Raw genomic sequence first — 15,609 nt, 5'->3', positions numbered from 1 at the left:
CCCGTCAACTGTTCCAAACCGACGAGCGACTTCATAAACACTTGTGTAACCTGTAGACACACTGAAAGCCCTATGCATACTCGAGATACAAGTGGGTATGTTGTCGAAACCTGTGATATATAGCAAACACTACATGTTTTCCCCGCTGCTGTTCGCAAACTTGGTCAGAATAAAGTTGAGGAACGTCGTCTCGTCATCGGGCGAAGGGTCATTCGCGCTGCTGGATGTTAGCCAAGGGGGATGACACTGCGGCCAGTCCTGCCACTCACGCTTCGTCGCCCGTCTGCTGAATCGCGAACGGGTTGAAACCCATGTCCATACCCTGCTGCGACACGCCAAGGTTGGAAAAGTCAAAGCTGCCAACGTCGGCATTGCCAAACTCGTTGGTCGAAGGGAACAGTCCATCTGCACCCTGACCGGCCATGTTGGACAGCTGTTCTTCTGGCGTGGGCAAATTGAGGGTCATTTCCTGGTATGGCGAAATGTTGGACAGCTGGTTGTTGCTGCCGCTCACTCCCGCCGCGGCAGCAGCCGCCGCCGCAAAGGCATTGTGCGGCGAGGGCATAAGGTTGCCCGCAGGTCCGCCAAAGTTTGGCGATACCTGCTTGTTTTCGGTGAAACCGAACGGGTTGTCTGGCGACCAGCCCGTGACAGAGCCGTCAGACAAGTCCATGTTGTTGTCCCGGTTGCCGCCGTTGTTGGGGCGGCCGGTGCCTCCGGGAGGCTGCAGAGGACGCGGGAGGCGACGGTCGCCACCCTGCTGCTGGCCCTGTCCGCCGAACGGCTGGTGCACGTCCAAACCGGGCATCTGCGGCGCAACATAACCCCATGGGGAAGACGACATGACGTTGCCGTTGGTGGCGATCGAGCCTGCAGAGATGGACCGGCGCTGAGCCATACGTTGCTCTTCGAGCTCGCGACGCTGTTGCAAGCGGAGCTGGCGCTTCTCCTCCTCTGCCGCACGACGACCCGTGTTGGTCTTGGCGAGACCGAGAAGTAGGTCCACGGGAGTGTTCTCGTCGGTGCCCTCGGCGCGCTGCTGACCGTTGGCGTTGCCGGCGGAAGCATTGGAACTGGGCTTGGACGCATTCTTGGCCGTAAGGAACTCCACAATGGCAAGCTCCTCCTTGACAATGGGCTCGGATAGACGGCCCTGCTCATCACGGGCACGGCCGGACACAACGTTGAGAAGGTGGCGCAAGTCGTCTGCTTGCGGGGACTCTGGGTCCAGCTTGATGGTGACACCAAGGACCATGTACGAGTTGAGCACGCGGTAGCCACCACTGTTGATGATGAGGTCGCCCTTCTCCATCATAAACGAGCGACGGCTCAGCAGGTCGGCAGTGGCCGACTCAATGGCGGCGTTGCGCGAATAGGCGTAACGGCCGTCCTGCGACTTTCGGCGGAGGAGGTAAGGGCTAAAGAATGTCAGTTCTCGATCCCAGAGGCAGGAAGGTGTGACTCACCGGTTGAGAGTAATACGGGTGTAGTACCACTCGCACGCGAGAAGGTGACGCTGCACGAAGAGGTACGAATTGGCCTGGTCGAGGCTGGTGTCAGGGTTGATCATCGCCAGGAAGGGGGGCAGTGAGTCGCGCCATGCGAGCAGCTCCTTGTCCAGAGCGAGGACGGTGGCATAGTCGGGAAGCTGGATGGTAAAGGTATGGTACGCAATGCGGCCCATAATTTCCGCCAGCCGGTGCCTGTAAAATGTCAGCCTGCTCCGCAAGGGGATACCACGCCAGAGCTCACCTGACAATAACGTAAGTGTACACAGTAGGCTTCGTCATGGGGTGGCCAGCTGGGTCGAAGTCTCCGCTCTCAATCTCCTCGTCGTCGAGGTTTGCGGGCGGACGCGCGTCTGTGTGGGCGTCGGAGATGGAGGCGGGACGACCAACAAGGAGCGAAATGGTGCGATCGAGGTGGTACAGCATCGCCCATGCACGACGGCGGACCTCCACCTCGCGCTTGTCTGAGAGATTCAAGACGGTGCCGTCACGGTACAGGCCGAGCTGGAAGGCAGTCGTGAGTGGTGTGGAGCCCTCGGCTGGTCGTCGAGTGAGAAGCATGTAGCGAGAAGCGAGCAGGCCCGCAAAGAGGACGTCGAGGTTGTCGCGCTGGAGTGCCTTGGCGTACTCGAGACCACTACGCGCGGAACCGTAGAAGCGTCGCGACCAGGCAAGCTGTTCGTCTGCAGGCATGACGTCGGAACCGGCTGAGAGAGCGGCGATTGCAAGCTAAGCCATGTCAGAAGGCATGCCACACACTCCAGGACTGCATCCACTCACAACAATGAACATTAGAGGCAGCCATTTCAACGTGTCGGCGTCAATCTTGGGACTCGTGGGGTTGCGACCGATGGAGTCGAAGAAAGCCTGGTAACGACGCTCGAAAAGGGGGCGGTTCATCTTGTATCGAGTCCAGCTGCATATATGTTAGTAGAATGAAGGCATTGATGCGCTGCACGGTTGTTGACATACTCGATATCCCTGTCCAGTCAGCTTCAAGTGTAAACAAACGCGGGTGCTGCTACTCACCTAAAGTAGAGCTCCACCAGACCATCAGCCATTCGGCGACCTGGAACGCCGGCAATAAGCCACTCGAGATGGTTCTTGGTCACGCCACTCTCGCGCAGGGTGATGAGCAGGTCGCGCAGCTCGGCATTGTCCTCGACCGACAGGCAGATCATGCGACCTTCCCTCAAACCCCAGCCAAAGCCTGAGCGCCCAACAGGTGTCGAGGTCGACAGGTTGGCAGGGAAGAGGCCTGAAGGCGGTGGTTTGGGAGGGTAGATCTGGCGTGGTGGCTCCTGTGCTGCTTGGGGCGGAGGTGCGGATTGTGGATGGAAGACATCCTCGCCTTGGGTTGCGATTGATGACACGTCGGGACTCGAAGCGTCCAAGCTTAAAGGACGGCTCTGGATAGCCTGGGGTATCACTTGCACCAGGCGAGTGAGCATGCCCTCGATCGTCGCCAGGCGGGCGTGCACATCCGAGTTGCTGTTCATTGTTAGCTTCAAAACACAAGAGTTCTTGGGCTATGAAGAGGAAGGTCTGTGCACCCCGCTATCCAGTGGCGCGCGCCTCCCCATACAGGCCGGATGGAGCACCCGGCGGCTAAGGCTGTTGCGGCGGAGTAGAGCGAGGAGGAAAAGAAGATCCTCTGTATGGACACTCACGCATTAGGGTCCTCGACGCCGTTGAGAAAGGGGCGACAGAGGTGAGGGACACGACGTGCCACACACTGTGAACACGGCTCCTTGCGGTCACACTTCTGCTTGCGACGGTGGCATTCCACACATGAAAAGTGCACGCGCGTGCGCTTGGCCTCGCGAGGCCTCTGGCCGCTCGTCGCTCCACCGCCAGCAGCAGATGCGCCCGGCGACGCTGCCGACCCTTCTTCTTCGGTCACTGATCCAGCGCGCTCCTTGGCACGCCCACCCGAGGATGTTGGGGGAGCCTTGCGCTTTTTGTCGCTAGAGGGGGCTGGCTGGATACCGACGCGCCCCGCTGCTTCCCCAGCCCCGTCATATGAGGCAGGAGCGGCGGCGATGTTGACGCCAGAAGGCGCAGACATGGCTGCGGTGTTGAACTACTGGCACGGAGATACCCGGCGTGTGATTTGGCTGTCCGTCGAATGTGTTAAAGGTTTATTCGGTCCAAGTACGGGTAACTCTGTTGCTAGTGCGAGCGAGCGTGTAGGTGAGGGTGAGGATGAGGATGACTGTGGTGTAGTTGTTGTAAAGTCGAGTTGAATGCGGGGAAGCGGGTCGACGACACACGAGGACGGCTCGTTCACAAAGGCTCTGGGGAGGAGAAGAATAGCGGAATCAAATTTGACAGCAGCCAAGCATGGCGCTGTTTACATGTCACCCCCATTTAGCACCCCCAGCGCCCCGCCCCCGCTCACAACAGCGGGCCTGCCTGTGGCCAGGCGGCAAAACCTCGCGATTGTTCTGCGGCAACGGCCTCCAACTGAGGGTCGCAGCGTGCGGTACTGGGCGCCACAGACCACAGGCAACGGGGGAAACACCAACGAACTATATACAACAAAACACTACAAACGAAGACACTACAAGTGTACAGCCGTTAGCTGTCAAAGTCCGCAGCGCCAGAAGTCGAGGAAGACGGGCCTGCAACCATCGCATTGGGGTCCCCGCCCAGCGTCACTGCAGTCTGGTGGGGTGGCTTGGCCATCAGGGAGGGCGGGAACGACATCTTGGCCAGCGTGCCGCTCGGACCAGACGACAGCGTGGAGGACGCATTGGTCGCAAACGAGTGCTGAAGAGGTGGGGGCGTGTGCGCGCCGCAGTAGGTGGGCCACGAGTACGCGCCGGTCAGAGGTGAGGATGCCGAACCAGAAACACGGGGCGCGCTGCTACTAGACGCGTGAGGCGATGACGCGCGCAGCAAAGAAGAGGAGGGACCCGCAGTGTTGGCAGACTGGGGGCGTGGGGGTGGTGGCGCCGCGTTGATGAGATTGGCAATAGAGACCGATGGAACAGACGAAGGGCCCTTGGGGTGGTTGAACATTGGCAGCGCGCCAGATGAAGTAGTGGTAGGAACGCTCCAACCAGGGTGGATGGTCTCCTTGCTGTACCTAACCATAATAGTACCTTCAGGGGACGACTCGTACTGGGTTCCGACGTCCACGTAGGAGCGTGAATCCTCTTCCTTCTCGTCATCGGAATCCGAGCCGCTGTCAGAGGCATTATCGGCAGTCACCTCGGTGCGCTCGCTCGCTGGCTCGCCAACGGGAATCGAATCGTCTTGCTGGATCTGGGCCGCTTCGTCGGCCGGCAGGGGGTCACAGATGTGGTTGACTAGATGTCAGCTCCAAAACGGTCTTTGCCTCGACGTACACTTCTTTGCATGGGTGTCACTGTCCTGCTTGGTGCATCTGGTAACGGTTAGGATGAGAACCATGTGGTCGACCCACTTCCTGCCATGCTTGCAGTTCGGACGACCCTGCATAGTTGCAGCTCGCCCGTTGGTCACCTCGGGCTTCTTGAGCTCGCGCATCCACCATTCGAAGATGCCAGCCTGGTCATCAGCCTCAGTCTTGGCTCTGTCAGACTCACGCAAAAGATCTCATCGGCGCAGCCACCACAAATGCCAGCCTGGGTCTCGCCCTCGCCAACGGCCATGACCGCATGCTGCATCTCGTCGGCCATACCCGTGCGCAAACGCAAGTTGATGTCGGCGCGGGTCATCAGGCCGAGGAGACCACCAGACTCAATACCCTCGGGGGAGCGAACCCACTCGAGAATGGCGTTGTAAATATCGCCGGCCTTGAGAGTGGCCTCGTTCTGGCCCAAGTAGACGCCGAGGTGGTACATTTCGGTCCAGTTGTCCCTATCGTGTCAGCCATGTGAAACGGTCGCAATGAGCAACTCACTTGAACGCCATCGCGAGCATGTCTGAAGGACAGTCCTCGAGAACGTAAGCGATGGCGTTGAACTGGCTGGTGGGCTTGGACTGAGAGACGGGCGAGCAGTCGCAGCCAAACGCCTGAGGGTCAGCAAAGTGGCAAGTACGCGAACCCACGGCATCGCCACAGAAACCCTCTCCACAAATGCCGCAGTTGATACCAACAGGCCCGTTGGATGGAGAGAGGCGGTCGCTGTGAGATGTCAATGGCAGGCTCTCTCAGTTTAACGCCCTACCAGCCGGCACAGAGCCTGTGGCCTTCGGGGCAGACGCCGTCGGCACGGAGACACCTGTCGCGTTCGGACGGCACATCAAAGCGAGGAACCTGGTTCGAGAGTGAGATTTGGTTAAAGGCGAGCACTTACTGGCACCGGGCACCTCCATGCACCCTCCTCTTGGGGATAGCAAGAGCGGCATGGACGCCAGAATTCGTGACGTTGGAGCTGCCTCGGCGGCGGAGGGGGCACCGGAAACTACAGTGGTTAGCTGCGTGTCACAGCCTGGTTTACAGCTCGCCACATACAGTGAGGACGCCACCGACGGTGGCAGCGTAAAGCTCCTCGGCCTGGGCGTGCTCATTGGCCGAGCGGGCATAGTCTGGGTGACGCTCGAGGAGGAGGGTGACCATTGTCTTGGCCACACGCGATGGCGTGGCGGTCTGGATCGGGGCGTGGCGACAGTGTGGACAAGAGACGGGCTCGGGCACTGGATCGCCTGGGAGGAGGGATGCGGGGTATCGCGGAAGAGACTGAAGGGTGCGGTGTGTGAGCAAGGGGGGTGAACTTGGGAAGTGGAGGCGCGACTCACATTGATCCACTGCTGGACGCAACTACCACAAAAGACGTGGCCACAACCGTTAAGCGCCATGGGCTGGAGGGAAGGTCAGCATCGTCGGGCAAGGCGGCGGCAAAAGGGTGTATAGGGAGTGGGACTTGCCTCGATGAAGACGCCAGCGCACATGCCGCATTCGAGCTCCTCGAGGAGAGCGAGCGTGGTAGCACTGGCGGTAACCGTCTCGTCGTGGCCGTGGTCGTTGTGAACTGTGCGTCAGCGGCCAATTCGGGTGTGCCAAGCAGGCCCGCGTCGGTGCGGCAACCCCTGTCTCACCCGTAGGGTTCGGCATCGTGTCGGCGGCGGTCGGGGCGTCGGTGGTGAGCTCTGTACGAGCGGCCTTGACTCGAGGGGATATGGATGGGTCGACGCCAGTGTCGGCGTCAAACTGTGCTCTGGTGCGAGTCATGGAGGACCTCGCGGAGCTGGCCGAGCTAGATTGGGGTTGGGATGTCGCTGCCAAGCCGGCGGCGGCGGCGGGATGGGTTGCCGGCTGGGTGTCGGGAACGGCGGGGTGCGCCGACATGAGTAGGTGTGGTGAGCGTTGTGGATGGCTGAGTGGGGGGATGGAAGCGGATGGGGGGGAGGAGGGGGAGGATATGATGATGAGGGTGAGAGAGAGAGAGAAGAACACACCAAACGAACGGACCTGTTCCTCTCCGCTGGGGGGATGTCGGTGGCAAATGCCTGCTGTGTGGGTGGCGATAACCTGCCTTTCCACCGAGCATTGAGCCACACCTCTGCCAATGACAACGGGGGGACTCGGCTGCTGTACTGTTGTCACCTTTGCCACCTGGTTCAGCATCCCATCCCCCATTATCTCATGCATACAGGCATACATGCAGGCCATGCTCACTGCATCGTCTGACAGCATCTCACACCCCGCACAATGGCGTTGCCCCATATCCCAACCGGACCGAGAGACTAACAATTGGGATCTGGGGCCCCAGCTACGCAAAGAACGGAATCAATTCATTTCCGGGTGCATCATTTCCTGTTCATGTCCACCAAAAGTGCATTCGACACCCGACTCTCCACCCCAGCAACAACAATGGCAGAACCATTCGCGACGCTCACTATCGCACCCATCGACTTAGAGGCTGGAGGATCTGATGCGCCTCCCCAGCGCCTCAACCGCCGCGCTCACCTCGCCCCCGAGCTCCTCAGATCACGAAAGCTTGCAGCAGGCGAATGGGTTCTGCTCAAGGCCTCCGGCCCAGCCGCGGCAGGCGAGGACAACCCCATCGGGTGGGTGGTAGCTCAGTTGTGGCCGCGCGTTGGGATTGAGGAAGACAGTGGGTTGAGGTGATCTGGTAGTCTGCTAACCTGTCACCCAGCCGTCGCTCTCACCCCTGCACAAATCGGCAACATTGGCGCTTTCAGCGTGGACATGTTCCGCTTCCCTCCCCAGACGAGCAATGGTGTCCTCAAGCTCGTCACTGTGAAGGAGATTTCTTTGGCAGCTGCCAAGAAGGAGGATCTGGATGAGGCTGGCAAGAAGCGCGAGCTCGAGTGGCAGCGTGCCGCTGTCAAGGAGGCTCTGAGTACGTTCTTTCTGGGAGAAAACTGGAACGGCTGGCTGACAGCTATCTACAGCTGCTGTCAAGTATGTTAACGAGGGCTACAAGATTACCCTCGGTGACACTGCTACTCGTTTTGTTATCACTGGCTACGACGTCTCGACAAAGGTTGCGGCACCCCGTGCTGGTGCCGACGCTTTGGCCAGCGACCTGGGGGCTCTTTCCCTCAAGGACGCGCCTCCCGTCTATGAGGCTGAGTGGAGGACCAAGATCAAGTTTGAGGGAGAAGATGAGAGTGACAAGGGCCCTACTTCAACGGACAGCAAATCAGGCGCCAATCCTACAGGAGTAAGTTGCCTACAGCTCGTATCCCAGCTGACATCTAGTCCTCTGCCGCACCTCCATCCTACATCAACATTTTCACTCCGGCCGAAGCCGGTGCCACATCTTACAACCTCCTGGGTGGCCTCGACCACCAAATCAAGCAAGTCAAAGCCTTGCTCGACCTCCCACTCAACAACCCCGAACTGTTCACCCGCTTTGGCCTTACCCCGCCTCGTGGTCTGCTCCTCCACGGCCCTCCCGGTACGGGCAAGACTGCACTCGCCCGTGCCATTGCCTCGTCCACTCCTGGCTGCTCGTGCATCGTTGTGAACGGTCCCGAGCTCTCGTCAGCCTTCCACGGAGAGACTGAGGAGCGCCTGCGTGGCATCTTTGAGGAGGCCCGGAAACGCAGCCCCTGTATCATCGTGCTCGACGAAGTGGATGCGCTGTGCCCTAGGCGTGACGGTGGTGAGGGTGGCGAGGTGGAGCGCCGTGTGGTTGCCATGCTCCTCACGCTCATGGACGGTATGGGCGCTTCGACTTCGAACGAGCGAGTCATTGTCATCGCGGCCACAAACCGTCCCAACGCCATTGACCCTGCCCTCCGCCGTCCCGGCCGTTTCGATCGCGAGATTGAGATTGGCATTCCCGACGCAACTGGCCGCGCGCACATTCTCAACATTATGCTGGCCAAGATGCCCCACTCACTCACCGAAGCTGAGATTACCTCGGTGGCAGCCCGCACGCACGGCTATGTCGGAGCCGACCTCGTCTCCCTCGTCCGCGAGTCGGCCACGACCGCCATTCAACGTTGGGCAGACAACCACACGGCGAGCGAGCCTTCTCCGCTCCTCACGGCCGCCGATGTCAACACTACCCTGCCTACCATTCGCCCCTCGGCGATGCGTGAGGTCTTTGTTGAGACCCCGACTGTCCGCTGGACAGACATTGGAGGCCAGGACGACGTGAAGCAGAAGCTCCGCGAGTGTGTCGAGTGGCCTCTCACTCATGGCGCCACATTTGCCCGTCTCGGTGTCGAGGCTCCTCGTGGTGTGCTCCTGTACGGCCCGCCCGGTTGCTCCAAGACCATGACTGCGAAGGCACTCGCTACGGAGAGCGGTATCAACTTTATCGCGGTCAAGGGCCCCGAGCTGCTGAACAAGTATGTGGGCGAGAGCGAGCGCGCTGTCCGTGAGGTATTCCGCAAGGCGCGCGCCGCGTCCCCTTCCATTGTCTTCTTTGACGAGATTGACGCCCTGGGATCGTCGCGTGATGGGGGTGGCGGCGGTGATGTCCAGTCGGGCGTCCTGACCTCCCTCCTCAACGAGATGGACGGCATCGAGTCCCTCTCCGGTGTGACGGTTGTGGCGGCCACGAACCGCCCCGACGTCCTCGACACGGCGCTCACGCGTCCCGGTCGTCTGGACAGAATCTTGTATGTCGGCGCCCCCGACCTGGCTACTCGTAAGGACATCTTCCGCCTGAGGTTTAGGAACATGGCCATTGAGCCTGGAGTGAACCTTGACCAGCTTGCCCAGATTGTAAGTTACCGCGTGGTTACCGTGGCTTCAGCTGACATTGCCAGACCGATGGCTGTTCCGGTGCCGAAGTCGGGTCCATCTGTCAGGACGCGGCCCTCGCCGCCATGAACGAGGACCTCGACGCGCCGTACGTCAAGATCTCGCACCTCCTCCACTCGGCCCGTACCGTTCGCCGGCGCATCACGCCCGACATGATCCGCTTCTTTGAAGAGTGGCGCGACCAGTCAGGTATCAGGAGCGCATAAGAGGAGCGCGCCCTGTTCGTCTCTAGACGATGCTAGATAGATAAAACCATGTGCTAGATAGAATACATGCAGGATATATGAGGGTTTTTGGATCAATCGCCCCGCCCGCCCGCGCCTGCCCGCTCTATGCCGACGCAGTCTCCTCCTTCTTGTCCTCCTTCTTGGGGAAGATGTAACGCATACCGTACGCGTCCTCGCCGTCGGCATCTGATAGTGTCGTTAGAGTTTGTCATCGACGGGGAGGTCCCACACAACTCGACACTCACAGTAACCCTTTTCCATGATGTGGACCTCGAATCCGAGCGTGTCGCGGTACAGCGAGATGGCGGCGCGGTTGCTCTTGCGAACGTGGAGGGTGATGTACGAGGCGTTGTAGTGCGCGACCATGGCCTCCTCTGTGAAAAGGATACGTTGTCAGTTTACCAATCGACGGCAAGTGGTGGCCAACTCACGCGACTGCTTCATGAGCTTGTTGGCCAGGCCGAGGCGGCGGTACGGCCTCAACACCGAGATCGAGGTGACGTGGCCGCTGGGCTCGGCGCTGGGCTCCTCCTCCCTGTGATAGAGTCAGTTGTGTCCATCCTACGTCGGGTGAGGACATGCCAACCAGCGTCGGCCGGTGTTCCTCCACTCACATCTTGGCGAGGATGTAGCCCACAATACGGCCGCTGGGGTCGACAGCAACGTACGACAGCTCGGGCCAGGTGAGAGCGTGGTACAGGTCTGTACTGTTAGCACACTTTTTGGCTCCTCCCTCAGCTGTAACCAGCGGGTTTGCGGTAATACCCACAGTACTTGAAGGTGTAGTTCTCCGGGAGGTTGAGCAGGTTGGCATTCTGCATGCCGAGGAGGTCCTCGATCTAGTGTGTGTGTGAGCGAGAGCCAAACGCATACGCCATGTCATAAGCTCACTGTTGCTTGCCTGATGTCCATGGTGGGCCGATTGTGATGGGTGTGTTGTTGCGAGGAGCTGACTTTCGTTGTCCATCCAGAACCAGGGAGCAATCTCGGCAGTTGGAAAGGTGGAAGGGGTCATCTAAATGGTGTTACGTAAACATTAATATTTAAAGGACGGTTAGGATACATATGTCTAATAAAATGCTAATGGGTTAGGTTCTATCTATCCTTCTACTGACGGCAATGCCACTGCACACTGCCAACGAGTTTCTGTTAACATTGCGAGTGTACGATGTGTTCTTATGGGAATAGCGCAGTTGCTAGGAGGTAGATAATATACACGCTCTCACCTGTTTGTGGTTGCTAATAAGGAAGGGTCATTCGTTGACCACCACGACAATCAATAACTGTCCACTTCGCAACCTTATATATTCTTCCTGGATGGGCTCTGGAGTAGCACAGCCTCTCTGAGCAGGTCCTTTCACGCCCCACAAGGTCACAAGGGTGCCACAGAGAGTCTATACCTGCACTTGGCATACAACAGCGCCTGTTGCGTTCGAATTGCAAAGGTGGCACCCCGGCTCTCGTCAGGCTGTCATCCCGCTGGGTGTATGTCATCGAGCCAGACAGGGGTCTGCTCAGTAAACACTCTCGCCAGTATGCCTTGCTTGCTCTCCATCTTATCATAATACAGATCTTCTACAAGAGTTTGTGGTGTAGGCATATGCAATGTAGACAGCGTCCACAACGTCTCTGCCACTGCAGCCAATGATGTGGCTTTAATTTCCTGGCCATTGTTCCGAGTCTACGCGATTTCAATGCCCTTTGTCTTTGTCGGGTCTATTGACTTTCGTTCTCGTCGTTGCACAAATCTCTACACCAACCATGTCGGGCTTTCTGCCGCCAACAGCGGCTCTCCGTGCCCTCGCCTCGACAGCACGATGCAGCAGGACCACCGTGCTCCCGCGCCGGGCCGCTGCCGCCCCCATGCCTAGCAGGTTCGCACTCCGGTCGCTCATGACCTCCGCTTCGGGTCTCAATCGCGCTGCTCCCCGCCCGACCTTGTCGATGTCGTCCACTGCTGCCGCGACCCGGCCCGCACCTCCTTCGGCGGGATCGTTCTTTGCCCAGTCGTACCTGCCATACTCGTCATCGCGCGGCTCGTTCTTCACTCCCTCGCGCTACCTCTCGACCAGTGCTACGGGTGTCAAGGCCAACGCCGCTGCCAGCGGATCCAGCTCGTCCACAGAGAACCCCGACGTCCGCACGATCCCCCGCTCTCTCCCTATCTGGCTCTTTGGATGCTCGGCTCTCGTCTTTGGTATCATCGTTATTGGCGGTCTCACGCGTCTGACCGAGTCGGGCCTGAGCATTACTGAGTGGAACCCTATCACGGGCATTCGCCCGCCCATTACGGACGCCGAGTGGGAGGCCGAGTGGGACAAGTACAAGGTCTCCCCCGAGGGTATCATGTGAGTCATACCACATTTACTGGAACCTCTCTTTGCTAACCCACAATAGGATGAACGCCAACATTACGCGTGAGGAGTTCAAAAAGATCTTTTTCATGGAGTGGGGTCACCGCATTGCCGGTCGTGCTCTCGGTGTGCTCTTCGTCGTTCCTGCCATCTACTACTGCGCCCGCTACAAGCTCCCTCGCGGTCTTCCCACCACGCTTGCTGCCATTGCTCTCGGTATTGCTGCCCAGGGCGCGATTGGTTGGTACATGGTCGCCTCTGGTCTCAAGCAGGAGATTCTCGACAACAAGGAGGTCCCCCGCGTCTCGCAGTACCGTCTCGCCGCGCACCTCTCGGCCGCTCTCGCTCTCTACATTGGTATGGTCTACACTGCCGTCTCGCTCCGCCGTGACGAGCGCCTGGCCTCGCTCATGCGCTCTGGTTCGGAAGGTTTCGCCAAGGTTGACTCGCTGGTCACCGCCCTCAACTCGCCCGCTGTTCGCAAGTTCCGTGTCGCCATCGGTGTCCTCGGTGCCATGGTCTTTGTCACTGCCGTTACTGGTGCATTTGTTGCCGGTCTCGACGCCGGTCTTGTCTACAACGAGTTCCCCATGATGGGTGAGGGTATCATGCCCCCCGTCAACGAGCTCCTTGATCCCCGCTACTCCAAGACTGCAGACCAGTCCGACCTTGTCTGGCGCAACGCTCTCGAGAACCCCGTCACTGCGCAGTTTGACCACCGTGTTATGGTAAGCTAATGCTTCCCCCAATCCTGAAACTGACCACCCACCCCAGGCCGTGACTACTGCTACGCTCCTCATCCTCCAGCACCTCGTCGCACGCCGTCCTGTCCTCCGTCTCGGCCCCAACGCGCTCCCTCGCGCCACCCAGCGCTGGTCCGCTTGGACCGCTGCTGCCGCGCTTGGCCAGGTCGCCCTCGGCATCTCGACCCTCATCTACCTCGTCCCCATTCCTCTTGCCGCCGCGCACCAGGCCGGCGCCGCCGTTGTCCTCACGTGTATCATGGGTCTTGCCGGCTCGATGCGCCGCCCCGGCCGTGCGGTCGAGGCCCTGCGTCGTGCGCTCAAGCAGAAAAAGAGCGCCTAGAACCTTATACCTTGCATGTTTGTAACCTCTACCTCACAACTCATTTTTATATAGCACATGAACTACATGGCCTCTCACATTGAAATATTTGATTCCGTGATTTGCCCGGTGCGGCGGCGGCGCGTTTGCTGAGATCGATGACCTCAGTCGGTTCTCTCTTGGCCACTCTCTCGCAACAACCGCGGGCAAAGCACACATATCACCCCCAGCAACATTGCGCATCCTCCTCCATCCATCCTCCCATCCCCCAGCGTCCCTCTGCCAGCTTCATACCATCCAGTGCCATGTCCGCTGTAAGTAACCACTCATGTTTGTGCCTGCCGTCTAACACAAACAACAACAGTACGTCGTCGGCTTGGTCCCGCGTATCCGGCAGATTCTTAAAGGAAGCGACCTCTCCACCGTGTGAGTAGCATTTATGTGTCGCCCAGGCGAATCCGAACTGACCAAGCATCGCAGCTCGGCCAAGGCGGTACGCAAGCAGCTCGTCACCGACGGTGAGGAGCCGGCTGCCATCAAGGAATACCGTGGCGAGATTGACGAGCGCGTGAGTTGCACTTCCTGCGGGCCCCAGCCTAATCCACTCGTCACTGACACCATTGCTAGATTGGCGAGATCTACGAGGAGCTGGCTGGCGGCAGCGATGGCGAGAGCGAGGATGAGAATGACAAGCCCCTCGCGTCCAATTCGAACTCGCGCGCACCTCACTCTAGCGGACACGCCCCGTCGAGTTCCCAGCCTGAACCTCTCGTCGAGCGCAAGCCCAAGCCCAAGAAGCCCGCCAGCAAGGGCGGTGACCAGGTCGAGTCGGATGCGGCCATGGCGGCCCGCATGCAGGCCGAGTACGATGCTGCCACCCGCGGTGCCCGCGGAAGCCGACGCGCGGCGGCGCCAACACCAAAGAAGAAGACCAAGAAGGACAAGGTGAAGAAGCGCAGCGCAAGTGATGTTGAAGATTCGGATGCGAGTGACGGCAAGCCAAAGAAGAAGCGCGGTGGTGGCGGTGGAGCCTTTAACAAGGAGCTCATCCTGAGGTGAGAGACTCGGAAGAAGAAGACCAGGCTTGCTGACCCGGAAAGTGACGCGCTCGGCGCGTTTCTTCATGAACAACGTCTCTCGCGTCCCCAGACCGTCAAGAGGATATGGGACTATGTCAAGGCCAACGACCTCCAGGACCCTTCGGACAGGCGATTCATCCTCTGCGACGCGGTCATGCAGACCGTCTTCCACACCGACAAGCTTCACATGTTCACGTGAGTTCACTAGCTGCTTTCAGCTTGCACAACTGACACCCGCCAGCATGAACAAGCTCCTTGCCCAGCACTTCCGAGACCCGGACGAGGTGGTCTAGATGTTTGGTTTTAAAGACGCGTGTTATATGCCCCTCACCCCCCTTTGTGATCCAGTAGCAGTGTTTATATAGGAAGGACCTGTCTGAAATGCTCCATGTTTTATGCCACTTGCCAGTTGAGTTTGCGATGGTTGAAAGGTGCATGGTATATTGCAAACAAAAAAAGCGTCTATGGTCCTCCTCATGCTCACTTCTTGCCCTTGCCCTTCTTCTTCTGGGGTCCTTGGCGCTGCTTGTCGCTGAGAGTCTCCTCCTTGGCACCCTCGGACATCCAGGACAGGTCGGCCTCGGCAAACTGCGAGCCAGAGGCGGGAGCGGCGGCACCGTCGGCAGTAGGAGCAGCGGCGGCGGCATCGGTACCCTCGAACATGCGGCGGAAACGGCCCACACGGCCCTCCTCAACACCGCTGTCGCCCAGACCGCGGCGCTCGGATCCAGGCTGCCAGAGCGGGTTGTTGGTCACGTCACGGGTGAGGCGGTTGATCATGGGCACGGGGGCCGTCGAGTACGAGGTAAACGTCGAGCCGTCGGAGAGGACGACCTTCTGGGCGTACAGTGCGGGGAGGGGTTGGGGACAGTGGGGGCCTTGCGGACGTGCGACTTGCCAGGCCACTGGTTGACTGGACGCTGGTACGAGGCCGAGCGAGAGGACGAGGGGATGGGGGCGCGGGCGAGGGGACGCACGGCGGGGCGGACGAGGGACATGATGGGCTGGGTCGTTTACGGGGGGAAGGGGTAGGTGACGGGGAGTTGGTAGTGCACGCGCGGAAGAGAGGGTGGGCGACGCCTGGAGATGTATGTGTGTATGTGTGTTGTTGTTGGTGTTGCTGGCGGGTCAAACGTCGTTGAATCGAGGAGAACATCGACTTTTGCAGCGGAGGATTCGGGAGGTGAGGGGACAACTGTG

At 59.4% G+C, this 15,609-nt stretch overlaps 6 protein-coding genes across 6 annotated transcripts; 2 read left to right on the top strand and 4 right to left on the bottom strand.

The window, feature by feature from the left end:
- Positions 1-129: 129 nt before the first annotated feature.
- On the bottom strand, positions 130-3,576 carry EHS24_009323 (uncharacterized protein; the record flags this gene model as incomplete). Its single annotated transcript, XM_028624612.1, has 8 exons — positions 130-217; positions 270-1,418; positions 1,467-1,703; positions 1,753-2,237; positions 2,289-2,424; positions 2,481-2,489; positions 2,538-2,999; positions 3,179-3,576. 8 exons carry the CDS (start codon positions 3,574-3,576, stop codon positions 130-132), a joined length of 2,964 nt encoding a protein of 987 aa, XP_028474780.1.
- Positions 3,577-4,088: 512 nt separating this feature from the next.
- Positions 4,089-6,669, bottom strand: EHS24_009322 (uncharacterized protein; the record flags this gene model as incomplete). Its single annotated transcript, XM_028624611.1, has 12 exons — positions 4,089-4,822; positions 4,862-4,899; positions 4,939-5,042; positions 5,081-5,354; positions 5,398-5,510; positions 5,547-5,622; positions 5,666-5,754; positions 5,795-5,902; positions 5,953-6,177; positions 6,237-6,258; positions 6,388-6,469; positions 6,537-6,669. The coding sequence occupies 12 exons, from the start codon at positions 6,667-6,669 to the stop codon at positions 4,089-4,091; spliced, it is 1,998 nt and encodes a 665-aa protein (XP_028474779.1).
- Positions 6,670-7,311: 642 nt separating this feature from the next.
- AFG2 (AAA+-type ATPase) lies at positions 7,312-9,890 on the top strand (the record flags this gene model as incomplete). The annotated part of the gene is made up of 5 exons (XM_028624610.1): positions 7,312-7,555; positions 7,598-7,804; positions 7,857-8,128; positions 8,167-9,645; positions 9,690-9,890. The coding sequence occupies 5 exons, from the start codon at positions 7,312-7,314 to the stop codon at positions 9,888-9,890; spliced, it is 2,403 nt and encodes an 800-aa protein (XP_028474778.1).
- Positions 9,891-10,014: 124 nt separating this feature from the next.
- ARD1_2 (N-terminal acetyltransferase A complex catalytic subunit ard1) lies at positions 10,015-10,823 on the bottom strand (the record flags this gene model as incomplete). The annotated part of the gene is made up of 6 exons (XM_028624609.1): positions 10,015-10,097; positions 10,157-10,285; positions 10,343-10,446; positions 10,526-10,613; positions 10,681-10,750; positions 10,803-10,823. 6 exons carry the CDS (start codon positions 10,821-10,823, stop codon positions 10,015-10,017), a joined length of 495 nt encoding a protein of 164 aa, XP_028474777.1.
- Positions 10,824-11,672: 849 nt separating this feature from the next.
- On the top strand, positions 11,673-14,702 carry COX15 (Cytochrome c oxidase assembly protein cox15; the record flags this gene model as incomplete). The annotated part of the gene is made up of 9 exons (XM_028624608.1): positions 11,673-12,259; positions 12,309-12,993; positions 13,040-13,319; positions 13,499-13,644; positions 13,695-13,756; positions 13,811-13,898; positions 13,958-14,385; positions 14,431-14,604; positions 14,651-14,702. 9 exons carry the CDS (start codon positions 11,673-11,675, stop codon positions 14,700-14,702), a joined length of 2,502 nt encoding a protein of 833 aa, XP_028474776.1.
- A 187-nt stretch (positions 14,703-14,889) lies between these two features.
- On the bottom strand, positions 14,890-15,189 carry EHS24_009318 (uncharacterized protein; the record flags this gene model as incomplete). Its single annotated transcript, XM_028624607.1, has 1 exon — positions 14,890-15,189. The coding sequence occupies one exon, from the start codon at positions 15,187-15,189 to the stop codon at positions 14,890-14,892; it is 300 nt and encodes a 99-aa protein (XP_028474775.1).
- Positions 15,190-15,609: the final 420 nt, after the last annotated feature.

Source organism: Apiotrichum porosum (assembly GCF_003942205.1).
Source record: "Apiotrichum porosum strain DSM 27194 chromosome Unknown scaffold_9, whole genome shotgun sequence".
NCBI lineage: Eukaryota > Fungi > Basidiomycota > Tremellomycetes > Trichosporonales > Trichosporonaceae > Apiotrichum > Apiotrichum porosum.
The sequence above is the reverse complement of the archived record's forward strand: the minus strand, read 5'-3'. Positions and strand labels throughout refer to the sequence as shown.